General features: G+C 39.5%; 1 protein-coding gene across 1 annotated transcript in view; it reads left to right on the top strand.

Annotated features, from left to right (window-relative positions):
• pcloa (piccolo presynaptic cytomatrix protein a) overlaps positions 1-4,670 on the top strand; it is a 52,703-nt gene extending 48,033 nt beyond the window's left edge. The window contains exons 25-29 of the mRNA XM_070928863.1: positions 538-679; positions 845-906; positions 2,199-2,338; positions 4,063-4,209; positions 4,527-4,670. Coding sequence (XP_070784964.1) covers positions 538-679; positions 845-906; positions 2,199-2,338; positions 4,063-4,209; positions 4,527-4,670 — 635 coding nt within the window. The remainder of the gene's footprint in view (positions 1-537; positions 680-844; positions 907-2,198; positions 2,339-4,062; positions 4,210-4,526) is intronic.
• The last annotated feature ends 15,141 nt before the right edge of the window (positions 4,671-19,811 follow it).

Below are 19,811 nucleotides of genomic sequence, written 5' to 3'. Positions count from 1 at the left end.
ACACTCATAAACATTCTTTAAACTCCTCCAGATATGAAACTATATTCATGTAATTTGATTTTTAAACTAAACTAATGCTGAGATTGAGATTACTATTAATAGTTCATACAGATGACTAACAATGTCAGTAGGGTCTACGTGCCTCTTGTTTGGTCTACTTTTGCGTAAACATATATATGTGATATTTCTCTGGATTTATTTGTTTGTTTCACGTTAAAGCTTTATATGTGACTTATTACTGTCTTGTCTTTGTCTGAGAGAAAGATTCTAAGCACACTGTTTGTTCATATGCTTCTTGCTAGTCCTCAGTGTTTGTGTGCTATTCATTACAATCCAGTCTTGTGTGCTTTGAATAAGCTTCCCTTTTGACTGCGACATAAATTATTTTAAGTATTAAGTTGATTATGATGGATTTTAGTTGCTGCAGATATTAACTAATGCTTCTTGGCCCTAGTTTTTACATTCTTGGACCCGGCAGAGGTGCAATTTTTCTTCCTGTCTCTTTGTCGTGATGGGTGTGGTCGTATCTCTGCACAGCTCGGTCGAGCTACAGGTCCAGTGATGCCCCGGTCACAGCAGCCTCATTGGACAGTGGCCTGAGTGGCAGCGCCTACAGCCTATTGGACGAAGAAGGAGAGACAAACGAGGTGGACAGTGCCATCTTCCAGGTGCCCCGATTGTGAGTCAGCTTATTCAATACTTTTATCTTTAAAAGCCTCAGTTTTACATTTTAGATGAGTTCATATGATGCTAAACTACTACTTACACCACAGTCAGACACCTGACCCCATTCAAAGCAGAATATATGCAGTACAACATGTTAAACTGTTTCCCCTCTCTTTAGTGGAAAGATCCCGAATGGCACGGACGTGATGAAATCTTCAATGGGACACAGTGACATTGAAGGTTAGACATACAGTACATGTATGTGTGTGTGTGTGTGTGTGTGTGTGTGTGTGTGTGTGTGTGTATTCAGAATTGTTCGTCTCAGTGCCTTGTAGTATTCAAAACCTTACACTAATACATGTATTTTTAGCATTTTAGGGCTCAATAAGTGATCATGATTAGATTATATAAATTTGAGAAGCTTCAAACTGTTTTAACTGAATTCTAACAGAGTAATCTCAACTTTTAGCACGAGCCGGTACAGTATTTGCATTCAGATGTCCAGCCTCAAGGAATAGTAGAGTAGTAGTTTACTTGTAGTAGTTTACTTGACTGTTTCCATTGCAGGTATTAAAATGTTTATATGGTCATTCACATTATATGTAGACCTCTTAACTGATTCATTGACAGGTTATTTTCAGCAATCCATCCTTGCTGATTTTGCTCATTTCTCCTTCCTGCCTGTGAAGTTTTGAGTCAAAATGCCAAGGTGCAAAGATGACCATAAAAAAGCTAAAAAGACATGAGGTTTGTTAGCTCACTTTCACATTTACAACAAAGTGTGAGACTGAAGCTGAACACGCACGCGGATGAACACATTAACACATTTATTGTTCCTCACGTTTCCTGCATCTCTTTATCATCTGCCCTCTGTTCCCTCAGTCTTTTTATATCAATGTGTCGCAGACACACATTTCTATATTTGTGAGGACCCGCTTTGACATAATGCATTTCCTAACATTAACCATCACAACTAAATGCCTTACCCCTAATCTTAACCTAAACCTAATTCTAACCTAAATCAAGTCTTAACCTTCAAACAGTCCTTTGAAGTAGTGAGGACCGCTCAAAATGTCCTCATAATGCATAAATGTCCTCACTGCAATGGTTTAAAACTGAAATTGGTCCTCACAAAGATATAATCCCGCCCACACATACACACTTACACACACAGTGGCTACCCTTACCGTTTGCCAGGGTCTTGTTGACCCATCTTTCAAAACTGTCATTTCCATTCAGTTTCCAAGGCAACCAGAGGCCAGTCAGAGCTCCTCATAACTTCTCCCCATCCTTGTTAAACAAATAAATGTGATTGCTTTCAGGCCATGTTTGATATTACTCATCATGAGCATACACTTAGTGTCCAGCAGAGGGCAGTCACACACAGAAGAGAACGTTTCAAAGACAGAGAAGAAAGATACTCGGAGCAAATTGATAGAATAGGTATTGCATATTTGTAGCTGAGAAACAAACTTATATGTGATATATATTTCATTGTGCCAAGCTGATTCAATGTCTGTGTGTGTATTCAGGTAAGTCCCAGGTAATGGGGGAGATAAAGATTGCTCTAAAGAAGGAGGTGAAGACGGAGGGTGAGCAGCTGGTCCTTGAGATTCTTCAGTGTCGCAACATCACCTACAAGTTCAAGACTCCAGACCACCTGCCTGGTAATGGAAAGTAACCATACACATGACAGCACACATGCACCTTTCCATTTATGCTTGCATACACACAAAAAATCACTTTGATAAGGTCACAACATGCAGGACTCAAAAATGATCCTGATGAATCCTCTGGTTTATTATTTTCACTTATGTTCCCCCGTTCTGTCTAAACTCTTAAAAGTCTCTTCACAGCATTCAAAGACAATTTTATGTGTTATATATCATTGTTATTATGTGACAGCTGAGAGGCCCACACACACACACTTGTTTAGAAAGACTGGCATCTGACATACTACAAAATCTTTGCCAGTTTTTCTAGATGCAGAACCGCAGGTGTTGTGATTGTGATTTCCAGCCAACATTCCCTTGGAAAGCAGCATTGGATATATATTTATCTAGTCTCCAATAATATATACAGTAATAATAAAACATTAAGACAGGAGTGGATCACACACAAACATGTAAACCTCTTGTCACTGTGTGTCCACTTGGTCCTGCAACTTTGCCTTTTACCAGCAGTGAAGTGAATATCAAGAAAAATGCCTAGAGACCATGCTGACAAAAGTGGGCACATAACCAAAGTTATGACTCCCAGATATTTTAAAGTAAAAAGCAATATTTATTTGTCACATTTTCGAGTTTTAATGGCTGGAATATGTGTTATTTAATTTTTCTTTCATAAAAATGTGAAAATTTCCACTTTTACAAACAGTTTCAATGATATTGTATAGTAAAATTAAAATAACAGACTAACACTGAAAACCAAATTTTGTGCTAAAAAATGGCCACTTTTGGTTAACACCCAGGCTGAAAAATTAATGTTAATACTGTAACTGTCACCTTGAGTCACTAGGTCCACTGTGGTATCTATAAACAACATTATTTAGATGGATTATATGTGACTTCGTGAACACTGGACAGACGTGTCTCTGGTGTACACAGCTAAATTCTCTTCCCTCGATAAAACGCAGATTGCCGCCCACCTTGCCTCCTCTTGTAATATTTACATCCTAATACCCGAGCTGCCTGCTACTTGTTTGATTTGCATTTGCTTCCAGATGGGATCTGCACACAAGTGTTCATTTCCATTGACAGTATGTAGCCGCTCTAAAGTACAGAATGTGTAGCAGTTACTCATTGCAATAAGACTTTATTGTTGGCTATGTGTGTCTGTGACTTTAAAGTTTCTTCTCTACATGTTAAGTGGCCTTGGCTTTCTAAACAAACACCCAAGTTGGAGTTACAGCTCTCTTATTGCCATCTAGTGGCTGGTTGTGGAAAACTCCACTGATCCCCAATATTAATGACCAAAAGCCAACTAAGCTACATGTGAAAATATTGTCAATTTACATTTTTCACATTTTTTTCTGTACAGGCGCAAATTAGGTTTCCCTTATGGTTGATTGTTTTTATAATAAATCTTTTATAAGGGAGATGAACATGTGCCTGAGTGTAGATTTGTGGTTGCATAATTCTGTATGCAGGGCTTTGTGTTTCATGTTGCTTCATGGCAATATAAAATATTGGTTTGGGTTTCTGTGTGTTTTATTTTGTCATTAAACGCTATGAAAATAACATATAATAGCAAACGTATACACACAGAGTAGGAAACAAAAAGAATCCATTAAAATTGAAACATGACACTATAAATAAAGGCACTAACAGTTGAAATGACACATTCATAGCAGAATGATGTCAGCTCGACATTGACCTGTGTATGTGTGTGTCCACAGACCTTTATGTGAAGCTCTATGTGGTGAACATCGCCACCCAGAAAAGGATCATCAAGAAGAAGACCAGAGTGTGTCGTCACGACCGCGAGCCATCTTTTAACGAAACCTTTCGCTTCGGGATGAACCCCACTGGACACTCTCTACAGGTAACCCCTGAGTCCCTAACACAAGCACACACACACAGATATTTTAAGAATATATACGCTCTGTACTCATTCATCCACTAACTGCTAAAGAAATGCTTATTATTTGAATATGGTTATTCAAGGGTTAGATGAGAAGATTGATACCACTCTCATGTATTTATGCTGAAAATGAAGCTCAAACCAGGAGACTGTTAGCTTAGCTTAGCATAAAGACTGGAAACAGCTAGCTTGAAAGTCAAACAACTGGGAGGAAACCTGGAGGATTCCTTTAAATAGTCAATCATATGACATCCTGCTTTCTATTCTTTTCACACCAGCTGTTCCTGGTGTCCAATGGTGGCAAGTTTGTAAAGAAGACCCTCATCGGGGAGGCCTACGTGTGGCTGGACAAAGTCGACCTACGCAAGCGAGTGGTGAGCTGGCATAAGCTGCTCGCCAGCACCGCCCAGATCCACTCATAGAAGGAGACTCGATCTAAAAAAAAGAAACCTGAGCGGGCACAAAGAGGTTTCTGGCATCTAGGGACACTTAGGTTCAACGTCTGTAACACTGATCCACTCTTGTGGGGTTGGGGTAAAGGGTGGTTTGGGTACGGGAGGGGGCAAAATATCTCTTTCTTCAATGTTTGTTTCAGGGCTCAGATACTTTGAGTTTTGGAAGATGCTTTCGTTCATAAGGGCAGTTCTGATGATGATTTCTGTCACGTGGGAAGTTATGGGGCAAGTAGTTATGTGTTTACAGGCATTGAACACCAGTTTACAGGACGTGCAGTGTACAGCAGTGTAGCCAGGGCTGACGAGAACACAGGTGCTGAGTTCAAAGGTCAAGCGCGGAATCAACCAGGTATTACACACTTTAATTCACAACACAGACACACACACATGCACACAATTATTTACTACAACTTTGCACACAGTCATTCATGCAGAAGAGAAATTTTAATTCTACAGGGAATGGACACACTTAGATGTTTTATCCATGAAAGATTTTCCTCATTGCTTTATTATGACCGCAGAGTTTTATTGATTTACAAAGCATTTTGGAAATGAAATACTGAAGACCTCTTATTTATTTTTGTATTATGATATCAGCGTAGAGTTCTATCATTTGTCTTCTCCTCAATTATTTAAGTACTTAAAAATCTATCCTGGGAAGGAAGCATAGTATATTTTATGATACACCACCTAGCATTCCAGTTCAAGAGAAAAAACAAATCTCCGCAGGCATGATTTTGAATTTACTAACAAAACCATCTCCTTGTTGACTTTGCACCCCATCTTTTTTCTCCTTAGGTGTAAACTTCTATCAAATTATGATTATTGTTTGATAAAGGATCAATATTGATATATATAAAATTGGACACTATATATTGTGCGCATGAGTCTATCTATTTGGTATGCAGTGCCACATGTTCTGCACAAAAAAAATCACCTCTAAGGTTCACTTTGTATATAGTGAAGTGTCATAGCTGGAAATTAATTATAACATATATAGATAGATATATAGATATCTTTATCACAGACAATCGAGTCTTGATGATTGTGACATAGAGGTTTTATTTATCCATGATGCCACTTAGAATGTGAGACATTTACCATAAGAGATTTAAGTATTTCTTGTTTTTCTTTGTGAGATCCAAGCACATTGCAAGTCTTATATCAGTCCTGCTTTCCTTCTTAGGAGCAGTCAACTCAACAACGCACGCTTTTGTGGTATTTTGCACTTTTTCTGCTTAGAATGTAAAACTGACGTCATCATCCTGATAAAAATGAGATACCCAGAGATTTTGTTTTTCCAAGGGGAGGAAGTAGAGAGGTAAAGCAAAGTGATGACAATATCAGGAGATATTGTTGCAAACAAAAGACAAATGTGCCGGATACTAACCCCCAAAAAGCACTATTACCATTCTGAGATACGACAATGCTATTACAGTAGCATGTTAATGTTTTGTCCCAGCTCTTTTGTCGTTCTTTGTTGTCTTGATATTACCACTTACACTTCAAATATTTAATGTTGTGTCTTCATGTGTCTTTAAAAATCTACTATGCCCATTATGTCTTGAGAAAGGTCATCCTGTGTGTTGGTACGGGGGTCAAGAGGCAGGACAGCTGGTTCATTCAGCATTTTCAGTCAAACTTAGCAGTGAAACTACATTTAACATCTGAGGGATTTCTATGCAACATCTTCTGTATAAAGGTGGTAACTGCATCTTGACTTGCCAGAAATGGGACACTTTGTGGGAGTGCACTGCTGTGTTTTCATGTCCTACATGAAATTGTTATTACTTTCATATGATTTTTTTATTTAACATTATTTTGTATTGCTATATGAATCTTTATTTATTGCCTGTGAGACTATTTCATACGTTGTATTATATTTGTTTACAGTACATATCAGTTGTACATAAAAAAAAGTTGAGAAATTTTGTTTTTATACACAATGTAGTGCTTGTTTACAAAGTTTAGAGGGCCTGAAACTCAGAGAACCAACGTTTTTGCCCTTGTGCACGAACACACACTCACATACGGAAATGAACATGCACAGATCCCGAATTTCACGTAGTTATGAATCAAGATAAGGAAAAATAACATTCCTATTCAAACGATTCCCATCTTTTTATGCACTTCCCCTTTGAATAGTTTCCTTTTCCAGTATGTCCAGTATGTATGAGAAATGACCAAAAAAGACAACATCATAATCAATGGATGTTATACCTGAAATTATAGTAGTTTTAAGGTCAGTGTGTTTTTTTGTTTTTCTCATTTTTATACCCATGTGCTTGTGCGTGTGTAGCATCTTCATACCAAGTCCATGCATGTCATCAGCTGTAATGCATATCTATTCTTTTAAGTGTCGTCTGTCTAAAAATATCGACTTTAAAATCTCTCGTAACACACAAAGACTTACACACACTCTCTCACACACACACACACACACAGATGCCATCTCTCTATTTCCAACCTTGTAAATACATAGCTTTTTTATACTGGGGTTTGGGGAGCAATAGGTCTTTTAGCAGACAAAAAAAGGTGTTTGATCTTAGAAGTAAAAGGAAGTTGTTTTTCTCACGATCAATGTACAGTGGATGGACTGAGAAACGACCTTATGTCTGTCTATAGGGACCCAGATTTACCCGATCCTTTACACTAAACACTAAAGGTTTACCAGAGTCTAACTACACAGAAGTCTATCTTAACAACTCAAGCAGTTGCAGGAGAATTTAAATGTGCTCACACTGGATGTTGCATGTTTCGTTGGTGGTTCATACTATTTTTGTGTCCAGATATTATTAAAGTACAAAAAAGAGTGAGGTAGAGAAAGATATAGAACAAAATGTCATAGAGGGGGAAATTATGAAGAAAAATTATTGATGATGTATGCTGACTGTACAAAGATTATGCTTGTAAAACCTGTCTGGTTTTTCACTTGTAAGTAAACAGAAAAAAAATCTACTGTCATGGTTTTGTGATTGTATACAGGAGGTATTGATAAATTATGCAAATTGTGCTGTAAAAATGGCTGTTGCCCCATGTCTAAATATTAAATATCAGTACAAATTAAGCATTGTTGTGTATTGACTTGGATATATACTGAATATTGTGTTATTGATATGTAGCGCCATTTTATTTTGAAAAAATAGGAGTTTATTTTGGGTCATAACTTCTGTGAAGTAACAGAATATAACCACAAGATGGTGTCTTGTGCTTTCATTTTGAGCAATGCCTAATGATTTACAAGTCCACGGTAACATCCTAATGGGGCCTACACAGCTGTGGTACCCCGACACAGGTGTTTTCACTCACTGGTTGATTAGACCTCTTCTCAAGACTGCGTGTACGCGTGTGTTGTGTTTGATTGACAGCTCCCCTCTCCTGTGCAATGTTTCCATCCAGCTTCAAGGTGAGAGGAGGCCTAATCAGCACCTGGTGTGTGTACACGGCCTTTATGCTCACATATGTTATGTGTTATGATTTATTTGCAAAGGCAGGCCAAATGTTTCCATTGATAAAATAGGTGATTTCTATAAGATTAAATTTGGTTGTATTTCCTTCCACTCGGTTTTAGATGCTTTCAGTTATTTCTCATCTTTTTCCACAGCAGACATTTTGACTTGTCATAGCAGGGAAAGTGTGAGAGGTCATCATTGATTTGAATGTTTACAACTGCATGAAGGGCCAAGTCAATTAATCACAGAGATTCAGTTCACCTGGTCGGACCACTTGTTGCACAACTAGTGCACTACTTTTTCTTTTCTCTTCCTGCTTCCACTCTTTTGGTTTTGTTTGTTTGCTGCACCATACAACATCCCCGCCAAATCCCAAAAAAACACTGATGTTCCATCAATCCATCCTACATGTTTCTGTTTTGATATTTCATTAACTATTTTAGCTAGGTAAAAAAATAAATGCTTTATTTGTTTTCTTAGTTGCAACTCATGGGTGGTCTCCCCTCTTCCTGTCATTGGTCCTCTACCTTGGCAGGGACACACACAAAAAAAACATTCACTTAATTACAGTGTATTTCCTGACAATTTGACCCCCCCACCCCACCCCACCCCTTTTGGTCAGCGGTGATGGTTAGGAAGGCAAGCTCTAAAAGAAGTGAACCAGTCTGAGACAAGCCACAGACAAGCAAAGTAGTTTGTAGAAATGAGCAGCTGAGTAATGTCCTGTACTCTGTTCAAATCTTTTATTTTGAGAACCAGCTACCATTGGATGGAAAAGGCTTTCAAAGATAAACACAGAAGTTGTACAGTGCTGGCTTGCAGTGTGATCAGGGATTTATCAGAGATGAAGCCGTGGTCGGCTAACAATTGTGTCAAGTCACTAAGACTTGTAGAATGTGCCTGTAGCTGAAATACTTGATGGAATAAAATTACGATGATGAAAAGGAATTAATTGTTACTTTGAGTTGCAGCCAACAGCTTTAAAGACAGGACATGTGTTGTTTATTTTCTGAGTTTGTCATGTGTTTGAATGAAGTGTTGGATTGTTTTTGTGCCTGATGATGATCTGCAGGCTTGAAAAACATTCTGGTGCACTGAGAGCATTTGTTTATTTTTCTGAGCTACATCGCGGGTCTTTTTGTCACACATCGTTCATTTAGTATATGTGTTCACGCAACACTATGACATAAATATTGTGTAATTGAAGGGAGTTTTGATCCAGGATAATAGTAGATAACTATCTATTTTAGTGCAGTTTTGTGTTTCTGATTAATTTGCTCTACTTTCTTTCCCTCCGTGCTTCTCTGTTCTCTGTCATAATGTACAAGTTCTTTAAATACTAGTGTCTTGTATTGATCTAAGTTAAAATATTTCACATTTTCTGCAGGTTATTTTGAAAGCTTCTTGTTTAATGAAAGCTCAGGTTTAACAGTCAGATGCTCATTTCACACTCCTGAAAGGTATGTCCTACTCATAGACAATGTGCATATTTTACATATAGAGTCCATATGGACGACCTGATTGTTGCCAGCATTTATATAATTCTGCCTGCAGGGGGAGTGAGAAACCCATTTTGCAGAGTCACCCAATGGTCTCTTTTGGTGATGATTTCTTTTGGACCTTTGACTCAATGTCAAAAACATGAGGTCAGATTTCACAATACATACATTGAATGCTGGAGTGCATTTTTGTTTGTTAATGCATTTTTATTTTCAAAGACAGAATGAGAGACAGAAAGAAGTAGAGAGTGTGTGTGTGTGTGTGTGTGTGTGTGTGTGTGTGTGTGTGTGTGTTTGTGTGTGTGTGTGTATTTGTGTTTACAGACAGGCTGTGGATGTATTATGTGTGTCAGCACCTGCTGGGTGGTGACTCTGCAGCTGCAGCTACAAACCACCTGCTTCTGCCTGCTGAGTCTGTCACAAAATAAAAATGAGTTGGAGAGTTTTATTTAAATACAACTTCTTCATCAAAACATCCAAAAGATTTTTCCTCTAGAAACAATATTCAGTCTTTACTTCATCAACCTAGGATTTGTAATCTTTTATCATCCTGGAACCTACTCACACTCAAAAAAGATCATTAATCCTGTGTAAGATTTCTGTATAAATACACAGTAACAGCGAAACCGTAGGTTTATAAGCAAAATGACACCACAAGAGATGAAATGAAATTCTTTCTTCACATGTCCAAATCAGTACTAATGTTCATTTTGCTTTTACTGGATCAATTCACAGTACAGAGAAATAACAAATGCAAAGAAAGGGGCATGGCAAGTGACAAAGGTCATTAGCCGACTGTAATCAGGGATGTTGTAGTTACATGATACTTGACTTAGACCACTGGGGCTCTACAATCCCAACTATAAATAATTTAAAAAAAAGAGTATCCTCAGTGTCTATCTGTTCCTGTAAACAAGCCTCAGAGCGGATGATGACTAAATGTTGGACCTCTTCATCATGGTTGATGATTTGGTGTAATTATAATCTTTGCATGGACACCTGTTGCAGATACCATAAATGACTGTGATAGCTGTATAGGGCTTAGTAAGCAGCAGTGAGTCTTGACTGTACTTTTAAATAGAGAAAACATTTCAAATATAGACGAGTGCTGAGGTCTGAGGCCACAAGCTATATTCAGAAAGTTCATCTAGCTGTACTTAGATATTAGTTACATTGCATGAGGTTGAAGAGACTTGATTATTTATTTTGGAAATTCTTTGGAATATTTGAAAAAAGGAATAGTTCGACATTTTGAGAAAAACACTTGTTCACTTTATTCACAAGAGTCAGATGGACAGATTGATACCACTGATATCTGCCCGCTAAATATGAAGCTACAGCCAGCAGCCAATTAGCTTAGCTTAGCTTTGCATGAAGACTGGAAACTGAGGGAAATTAGAGAGATTTAGAGGTACTGTCAGCTGGATTTGTTTTACTCTTAGCCAGAGCCAGGTTAGTTATTTCCCACTGTTTTCAGCCTCTGTGCTAAGCTAAGCTAACCGACTGCTGGCTGTAGCTTCATATTTAGCGGGCAGATATGAGAGGTACCGAACAATTCCTTTAGGTTTATTATTTTGCACTACTTTCACCCATCTTCTAAAAGTGTATGTGAATTTTTGTGATAAAGCAACTAACTTCCTACACCTACGTTCCTAACTCTCTGTCATTTCTTTTCAGAAGTGTTTGTTAGAGAAGGATGTAGTGTTGACTTCTCATGTGCTTCTTGCTGAAAACGTTCACAATATGATCAAAGGATGCCAGGCTCTCCCTGCCAAATCCCGCTCTGTTGTCTACATTATACCCTTTCTGTCTCCCCCTCTCGTTTTATGTTCCGTGTTGTCTTTCATATTCACCCTCTGCATCCCTTCTCTCAATAACCCCCCCCCCTCTCTCTTTCTGATGGATCCCTCAGATCCTTCACTTCTAAAGATGTGTTTGTTCCCCTCTTTTGCCTTCAAAGATGTGGCCTGCGTCAGACAGGGGCCTGGAAACACCCTGCGTCTATGATTCACTGAGCAGTGAGGCTGATCCAAATGACAGAGATTTGGCGAGGCCACATCAGGCAACGTCGACGGATGCATCAGCTTATCCTAGGTCAGACAGGGTTCACACACCCATCAAACATGGCCTGATCTCCAAAGAGGAGTCGCCAACATTCAATTGAGGGGTCATTTGGAAATATTTATTCTTTCAGGCTTTATTTCTTCTTGCAGAGGGGATTACAACAAACAGATACAGTGAAATTTAACGTTAGGGTTCTTGAGATGTAGTCTTTAACCATGACTCTAAGGATCTGTCTGACGGTCGGTCCTCCACTTTGGTCCAGACTGAAATATCTCAACAACTATTAAATAGATTGTCATGATCTTTCACTTGAAAGAAATATCTGAGATATCTCAAGATGTACTCGATAGATTTACACTAAATTTGTTACAGGTATTCATGGTTCCCAGGTGATAAATCCAGTGACTTTGGTGATCCCCTGTGTTTTCTTCTAGTGCCACCATGAGGATGACATTTGGGGTTTTAAAGTGAAATGTCTACTGGATGGATTTTAGTACAGACATACAATTTCACTTTGTCTGATACTTTGGTTTCTTACCTGCAAAACACATTCCCATCAGCCTCAGCTGCACTTTGAATTTAGTTCTAAATAACGAATGTTAGCATGCTAACATGCTGATTGTGAACTTGGTGAACATTACACCTGCTAATCATTGAAATGTTTGCATTGTCATTGTGAACATGTTAACACTAACATTAGTATTTGGCGCAAATCATACCTTACAGAGCCGTTAGCGTGGCTATAGACTCTTACAGTTGGTGATATTTAACTTGTTGAAGGGTAAAACTGGCAGAGAAATCCCAGATACCTGTTAGATGACAGGAGAGAGACATTTTATTTAATGTCCAGAGCCTTTTTCCTGTTGGGCTAAATTTGTTCTTTTGCTCAAAATGGACATCTAAAAAAGTCCTGATGATACACAGACAGGGATGTGCTGTCACTAACCAGTGACTAATGTTGGTGCCTTGATATTAAATGAAGCCAGAGTCTGGAAACATGAATGTGAATTAAGCATGCAGGACAGCCTGGCAAATGTCAAAAGATAAAGCTATAGATCATGAAATTTGGGCAGAGTAGATATATTTGAGGCACAGAGCACATTTAGTGACAGAAATAATAAGATAAAACATTCAAAGCCACCTGTTACCTATGTAACAGTTTACTGCTGTACATGTGGATAAAGCAAAGGCGATATTCTGTGTCTTGTCTCCATCACTCCATTGAGAATTAATCTATCACATGACAACACTGTTATGCATAGAACTTAATTTTGTAGGAAGGAAACAAGATTTTATATGTAAAAAAGAATTGAACAGGACAGCTAAGACCCTTCATGTCCAATCACCTTGGATCCCCCCTGAAGCCTACTTCCTGTCACTGGATGCCCGTTTCACCCTGAGGCCCTCCTTCGCTGGGCCGTAACTTCTCCTCCTGACAGAATAGCTTTCACTAATAGTAATGTGATCAGTCAGTGCACAGAGGGGACTGAGGCTGCCCCTGTCCTGAGTGAGACATCATATCGCACACATTCGCCATCACTTCTCTTTCACTGAGTCAACAAGGCGCAACCATGCCGACTGTCACCCAGGAGGAGACTGTGGTTCAAGATTTTGTTTTCGTGGTGACCTACAAAAGCTTTATCTTTCATTACTGACGATGATCAGTCAAAGACAAAGATGTCCAACAGCGACAAAGAATTTGCAAAGACGTAGACATGAAGAATGTAGAAATAAAAGCCACCTACCATCACCTCTAAAGCTCACTAATTTCCGTCCGTTTCCATATTTTATGCTAAGCTAAGCTAACTGGCTGCTGGCTGTAGCTTCATATTTAGCAGACAAATATAAGGGTTGCGTTGATCTTCTCATCTAACTCTCAGCAAGAAAGTGAATAAGCTTGTTTCCCAAAATGTCGTAACTGTACCTTTTTAAAATAAACCTGAACACAATTTCCTCAAAATACACTAAACTCCAGCTACACTGTATCCAGCAAGATCACATCCAAGTCTCCTGTAGGGATGTTTTTTTCCATCTTCCATCATGTTCCATCTTTCCTCATAGCAGTTGGATTTGACAATGAAGAATGCATCGGTGTCAGCGTATGTGGAGATAAAACACATGTCCCATCAACTTTGCCAAGAAGACACTGTGCGGGGGAGATGCTGATTAAACTTTAAACTTGGAAATAATTTGTTGCCAGGGTAACACACTCGCCCAGAGGAATTATTAAATGAATTGTGCTCGGCAGCCTGTGGGGGAAGAGGAGAGGGGGGAATACAGTGTAATGGAAGAGTTTTGCACGAATGCAGTTTCCTGAATATTCCTCTTTAGTGAAGGCTCAGCAGTATATGCATCAATTTGTTTGTCTTGCAAGATACTGAAAACTATGAGAGGATGTGACAGTGACATTTTAACTTTTCAGACAGGAGTCAGATTTGACAGATGCTTCATCATATTGTATCATGTCATGTGGCTTGGGCTGCTCTCCTAATGCTTACAACCGGCATTTTTCGACTGATGTCAGCATTAAGAAACTAATCATAATCACAAATGTAGAAGTTAGCCAAAAAGAAGAAAGCACTCTGTGTCTTCTTTACTTGACTTTAAAGTGTAATTTGATGTGAAAAATGGCCATGGGTGCATTTCAAATGTAATTTGAATAAAATGCAAAGGCTATGCAAATGTGTTTTAATGAGCTGCTACATTTTTAGAAAATTAAACCTTACTATCCACTTCTTCCTTATCTCTGCTCTCGTGTTAAAAATGGGAGTATAGAAGAGCTGGTTGAAACTGATTATTAAAAGCTTAATGGGTGAGGTTAACACTAAAAAGGATGGTTTTATAGTTTCTTAATGGGCAGCCAATACTAAAGACTGTGGTTTTGTCAGGTGGTTCAAATGAAAACTCATAAAATATGTTTAAAATTGAAAATTCACACATTTACTTTGGCAGCAGCTTTCTTCTTCCTCATTATACTGAGTATTTAGCTCCTCTGTTTTTGCCTTCTCTGTGCTGCTCCCATTGTGAACACACACGCAACATGTGCACTCACTGGTTGGGAAAACAACAGCCCTGTGGCTCAGTTGTGAGGAGTCGGCGTGGAGACAGCGAAGGGGTTGCTAGGCAACGGCAGCCGGGCAATTCCCTGGACAGGTGGGTGGGGTCGGGAGCTGGTGAGAGAGGCCACACCTGCTGCGTGCCAGACACACACACACGCACGCGCGCGCACACACACACACACACACACACACACACACACGGACATTCCTAATTCACTCAGAAACACAACCTTTACATCACCCCCCCGTCGCTCTCTATTACACACACACTTGCACTCTTGATTTTACCTCTTTTGCTGCTCTTTTCTGGAAACATGACCTGAAGCAAAAAGAGCAGTGAACCACATAACTGAGAACCACACAACCTTTACACAAAGTTGAATCTAAAATGCCCAATGAACAACATTTTTGTGGTGTCTGTGTCCAATTGTAGACAGTTTTGAAGCTAGTTTTGTTCTTTTTTTTAAAGATTTTAGACTTGCTGAATGTGCTGACTGGCAAAGGTACCACCAGTGTGCATTATAATAAGATTAGAAACAGAATAAAAAACCTACATTGCAAACCTTTAAGAATGAATGCCTCCTTTCTTAGTATACTGTTGCCAAACTCTTTTCACAGCAGATACTTTGGCATGTCATAGCAGGTGTAATTGACAATATTAAAAATGACTGTATTCCATTTAGGTGAGCTTGCTTCAAGGTCCTGGTACAAAGCATGCTGGCTCACTGTCATGGGTTACTGGGACACTTAATGTAACTGGGACGTTGTTAAAATGTGTGAAATAATCCTAACCTATTAGCAAACAATTTCCTGTTTACACATCCAGCGGATATAGAGTCATATCAGCATTCACTTGGACTCGTGCTCGTGAAAATATCTGGCTCTTTAGCTGCTACTGTTTGGTGTTGGGCAGGTTACACAGAGGGGTTATCAGAGTGTTTTTGCTGATGAGAGCGGTGAGAGTGAACCAAAACAATAAAGTTGTGGGCTGTAAAAAAAAAAAAGAGCTAAAAGATGCAAAAACGCTCCGTCGAGCTGAAGGGAACTGCTGAATTTGGTGATACATCTCTGAGGGTTGTCACGTAATATTACACATAGTCATTTGATCTATTGTTGACATAAAAATATTGATTATAGCAGCTTTAAGGATAAACATTACTTAAAACCACACTGGGTGTCAGTAATCTGATCATTTATGGGAATGGGATGTATTTAGTCAAACTGAATTTGCTGCTTTTGAGAAGCTTTTGTGAAACAAACTAATCCCTGTGAAAATCCCATATAATCCTGTTTAAGAGAGAGTTGCATTTGCTTGCCTGGTTCAAAAACAGAAGCAGCATGGGGGATTGATGTTGGATTTTTGTATGTGGCAACACATGGCCAGAAGGCATTTTCTTTTTTTCCCCCCAGATTAATGTTTTCAGAATTCACAATATTTTCAATATAACAGGCTTGTGGCATTTATTAACAGATCATTTCTTCCCTATGGTGTGTTCATCTGTGTTCTATATACTGTATCTATCTATATGTATCCATATATAATACGTGCACAAACCATCTCTCCTCTTTCTGTCTGGCTGACACTCTCTCCTAACCTGCCCCGCCTCTTCACTGTTTCTCTGCAAATACACTTGTCTCCCTCACCTCCGAGCCCTGCCTGGCAAGAGGTCTCAGAGGAGCAGCTTTTAAAGAGTTATAGTGAAACCTGAGTGGGGGGAGGTGGACAGCTACTTGCACAGTAAATCTATTTGTGTGATTCATATAATAGCAGGTGAGCGACACTTAGCTTTGCTTGTCTGCTGTGACCCTCGATAGCAAACACAGTGAACTCATGCACACATCCTGATAGGAATAATAACTTTGGGGTTCCATAATAAGAGAGGAGCTCTGAGGAAATTACTCAGAGATAACTTTTGTATCTGACACAGGTCTTTGCAGAGAAAACTCATTAGAAAGTACAGTATATTCTTCCGGTATTTACCTTGCTGATTGTCCCAGCAAAGGGAAATGTCACTTCATATAAAGTTTGCCACAACCCTTGGAGCAAGTGGAATTTATTACCACATTTCTGCATAAGCAGATGCATTGCACTGCTGCAAATTAAATGAGGGCTTATAATGATATACATAATAATACAGAGAACATTTATTAGATGGGAAATGTTTTCCATGGCTGAGTCTGACATGGACAGCAGTCAGATTGAGGGCCTGAAAACGCTTTCAGCAACACATGTGACCAAGTAAAGCTGTCCTTATCTGCACTCAAATCCCACCTGGTTTGTGGTGCATGCTTCTTGTCAAGGATGCAGAGGAACAAAGGGAACAAAGCCCTTCATTCTTTGGAGAATTTAGCTCATTTTATAGGCGGGAAATGTATACTCTATGGTAAGACATTGTCTGAGGAGTGTTGTAGGAATAGAAAATGTATTCTAAAGAAACAAAACAAAACATAAAATTCTTCTTTACATTAGTTGTTTCTTGGCCTGTGATGGTCATCAGTTGGAGATGCACCTACCCATTAATCTGAATGAAAAGTGTAGACAGGATTCAGGAGGGTGTCTGCATGGTGTTGAGCGGTGGCGAGGCGGTGTTTGTGCCAAGTATCCGGTGCTTGATGAGACTCCAGCGGCGAGAGAGCCATGCGTACTTCGTCTCGGCGTGTGGTGGGTGGAGAGGGGCGCCCGGAAACTCATTTGTGCGTCAGGAACACGAACACAAAAAAAACAAACACTGTAAAAAGATGTCATTAAAAGTAACCCACCCCTTAAATGTGTCTAGATTATGTCATCTAGTCTCATTTTTATTTTCCTTCAGAAGTGAAACTCCACCAGTAGATTTTATTGGTTCCACTTTTTTCCACTTTTATCAGGATTTTCACAAAAAAAATGTCGTCAAAATTTCTATTGAAATAAAGCAGAACACAGAATGACAGATCGCTCCAAAGCCATTCAGAGAAGGACATAGAAGAAAGGATTAAAATGCACGCAGGATGAAAAGGTCTCATCCACTTTAACACTTCCCCACGTGTGTAACAGTAAGAGCCTCACTGCCAAATGACGGTTAAGATGTGTTTGTTTTTTGCAGTGTGCGGAGTGGCACCGCTCTGCCGGCCGGGCTGAAGATCCAAATGCGCCCTCCCCCTTTTCTGCTTTTATTTTTTGCCACACGCTGTAGATCTGCTCTAATAGCCTATCGCAGTTTCAGATACTCACTTAACAGTCTCACACACACGCGCGCGGGCGCGCACGGTTTAACCAAAAAAAGCACACTCCTCAGCTCCACCGATGGGGGGGACATAGCTACCAGATGAGATTTGTTTCCAAACGCGCACCGATGGCGGTGTGAGGCGTTTGGCTGAGAAGTACGCACGGCGCTGTGGATTTGTGAAACCTATTTTGTGCATCTTCTTCCTGCCTGGATCCTGGTTGAGGGGGAAATAAAGAAAGCAATGGATTACTCACTCTGTCTACTTTTACTCCTGTCCAGCATTTCGTCTGTGTCGCGCGGACTATTCCCAACGCCGCAGATGTGAGTACAGCTTCAAAACAGCCTGTTGGCTTCTCAAAGTCTTGGATAATGTGCTGTGTAGCCGAAATTACAGCCTGGCCTTTTACTGAGTTTTATTTTTTACTGTCAAGATTTTTCTTCTGATAGTCGGAGATGTGTAAATATGTTAGTATTATTCATTAAAGCATAAATGTCACATTAAAGATTCCCTCCTGAGGTTTACATTCAGTTTAAACTCGGTAAATTGCAGTTGGTGGAACATTATCCTTGAAGCAGAAAGCGCTTCCTTTTTGCAAAGTGATGATGATTGCACATTACTTCGGACACAAATTTACCCTGTGAAACACGATATTTGAACCTGCTGTCCATTGGTTGCCAGCTTGCAGCAGCGTGACATGTGGCTTGCTGTCAAATGAATCACCCCGGGAAGGTGGAGTGAGGTCTGAATGTGGCTCAGGGGTTCCCAAACTTTTCCTGTAGCATCTACACACACACACACACACACACACACAGAGAGAGGCATATGACCAGATACCACAGTTCAGAGTTTGTCTAAGGGATCCACATTTGAGATCAGACTTATTTTACAGTGCAGCATACAGATACTAAGAATGGTTCCAGCTTCTGAAATGTGAATATGTGGTGGTTCTCTGATGGTTAGTTGAATATCTTTGAATTTTGGACTCTTGGTCAGACAAAACAAGCAATCTGAAGAGGTCACCTTGGGCTCTGGGAACTTGTGATGTACATTTTTCACTATATTCTGACATTTCATAGACAAAACGATGAATTTATTAATGAAGAAAATAATTGGAAGGATACTTGATAATAAAAATGATCGTTGCTGCCTTAAAATGAAATAGCTGTGGACTCAAACTGTTTCTCATTTTTCTGTCGACCATGTGGGCAACTTGAAAGACTTGAAACCAGACTTCCCTTGAGAAACTACTGTTTTATACTAGTATTTCAGGCCTAACCCATTGGTTCCTTAGTAGGTGCAACTGTATGCCAATAGTAATATGTATGCGTTCAGTATTTGTTTGTTCACAAATATTTATAAACCCACCTCCATATGGATGTATTATCATTTCCAACATGCTGGCTAGTACCTCAGCTTTGCTTTATTATTTATTGCCAAAGTCTCAGTATTTGTGCCTCCAGCTCTGAGCTGGAAACTCCCTTCTTGCCCTGCAGGATGGGTTATGAACTTGAGATACAGTAGCAGTATCACTCTCTCCATCTAAATTTGACTCCCAACCTCTCTATTTGCAGTGCAACATTAATAGACGTAACAGATGATATATTCACGGTTATAGGAAAACAGTTCCTAAATTAAACAAATGTGTAGGTGGGTGATGCCTCACCTCACACTTAATCAACAGGTTTAAGATATTCCAGATGGTTCTAACGGAGGCTTGACTACAGCGTTTGGTTTTGAATGCAGCCCAAGAACGGCCCCCCAGAGAGGTGGTGAGCCATGATGGCACTCAGCCTAATGGCCGAGTGCAATGATGTCAGACTAGCAGAG

This window comes from Enoplosus armatus, chromosome 22, assembly GCF_043641665.1.
Source record: "Enoplosus armatus isolate fEnoArm2 chromosome 22, fEnoArm2.hap1, whole genome shotgun sequence".
Taxonomy (NCBI): domain Eukaryota; kingdom Metazoa; phylum Chordata; class Actinopteri; order Centrarchiformes; family Enoplosidae; genus Enoplosus; species Enoplosus armatus.
Note: the sequence above shows the minus strand (reverse complement) of the source record. Positions and strands in the feature narration are given on the sequence as shown.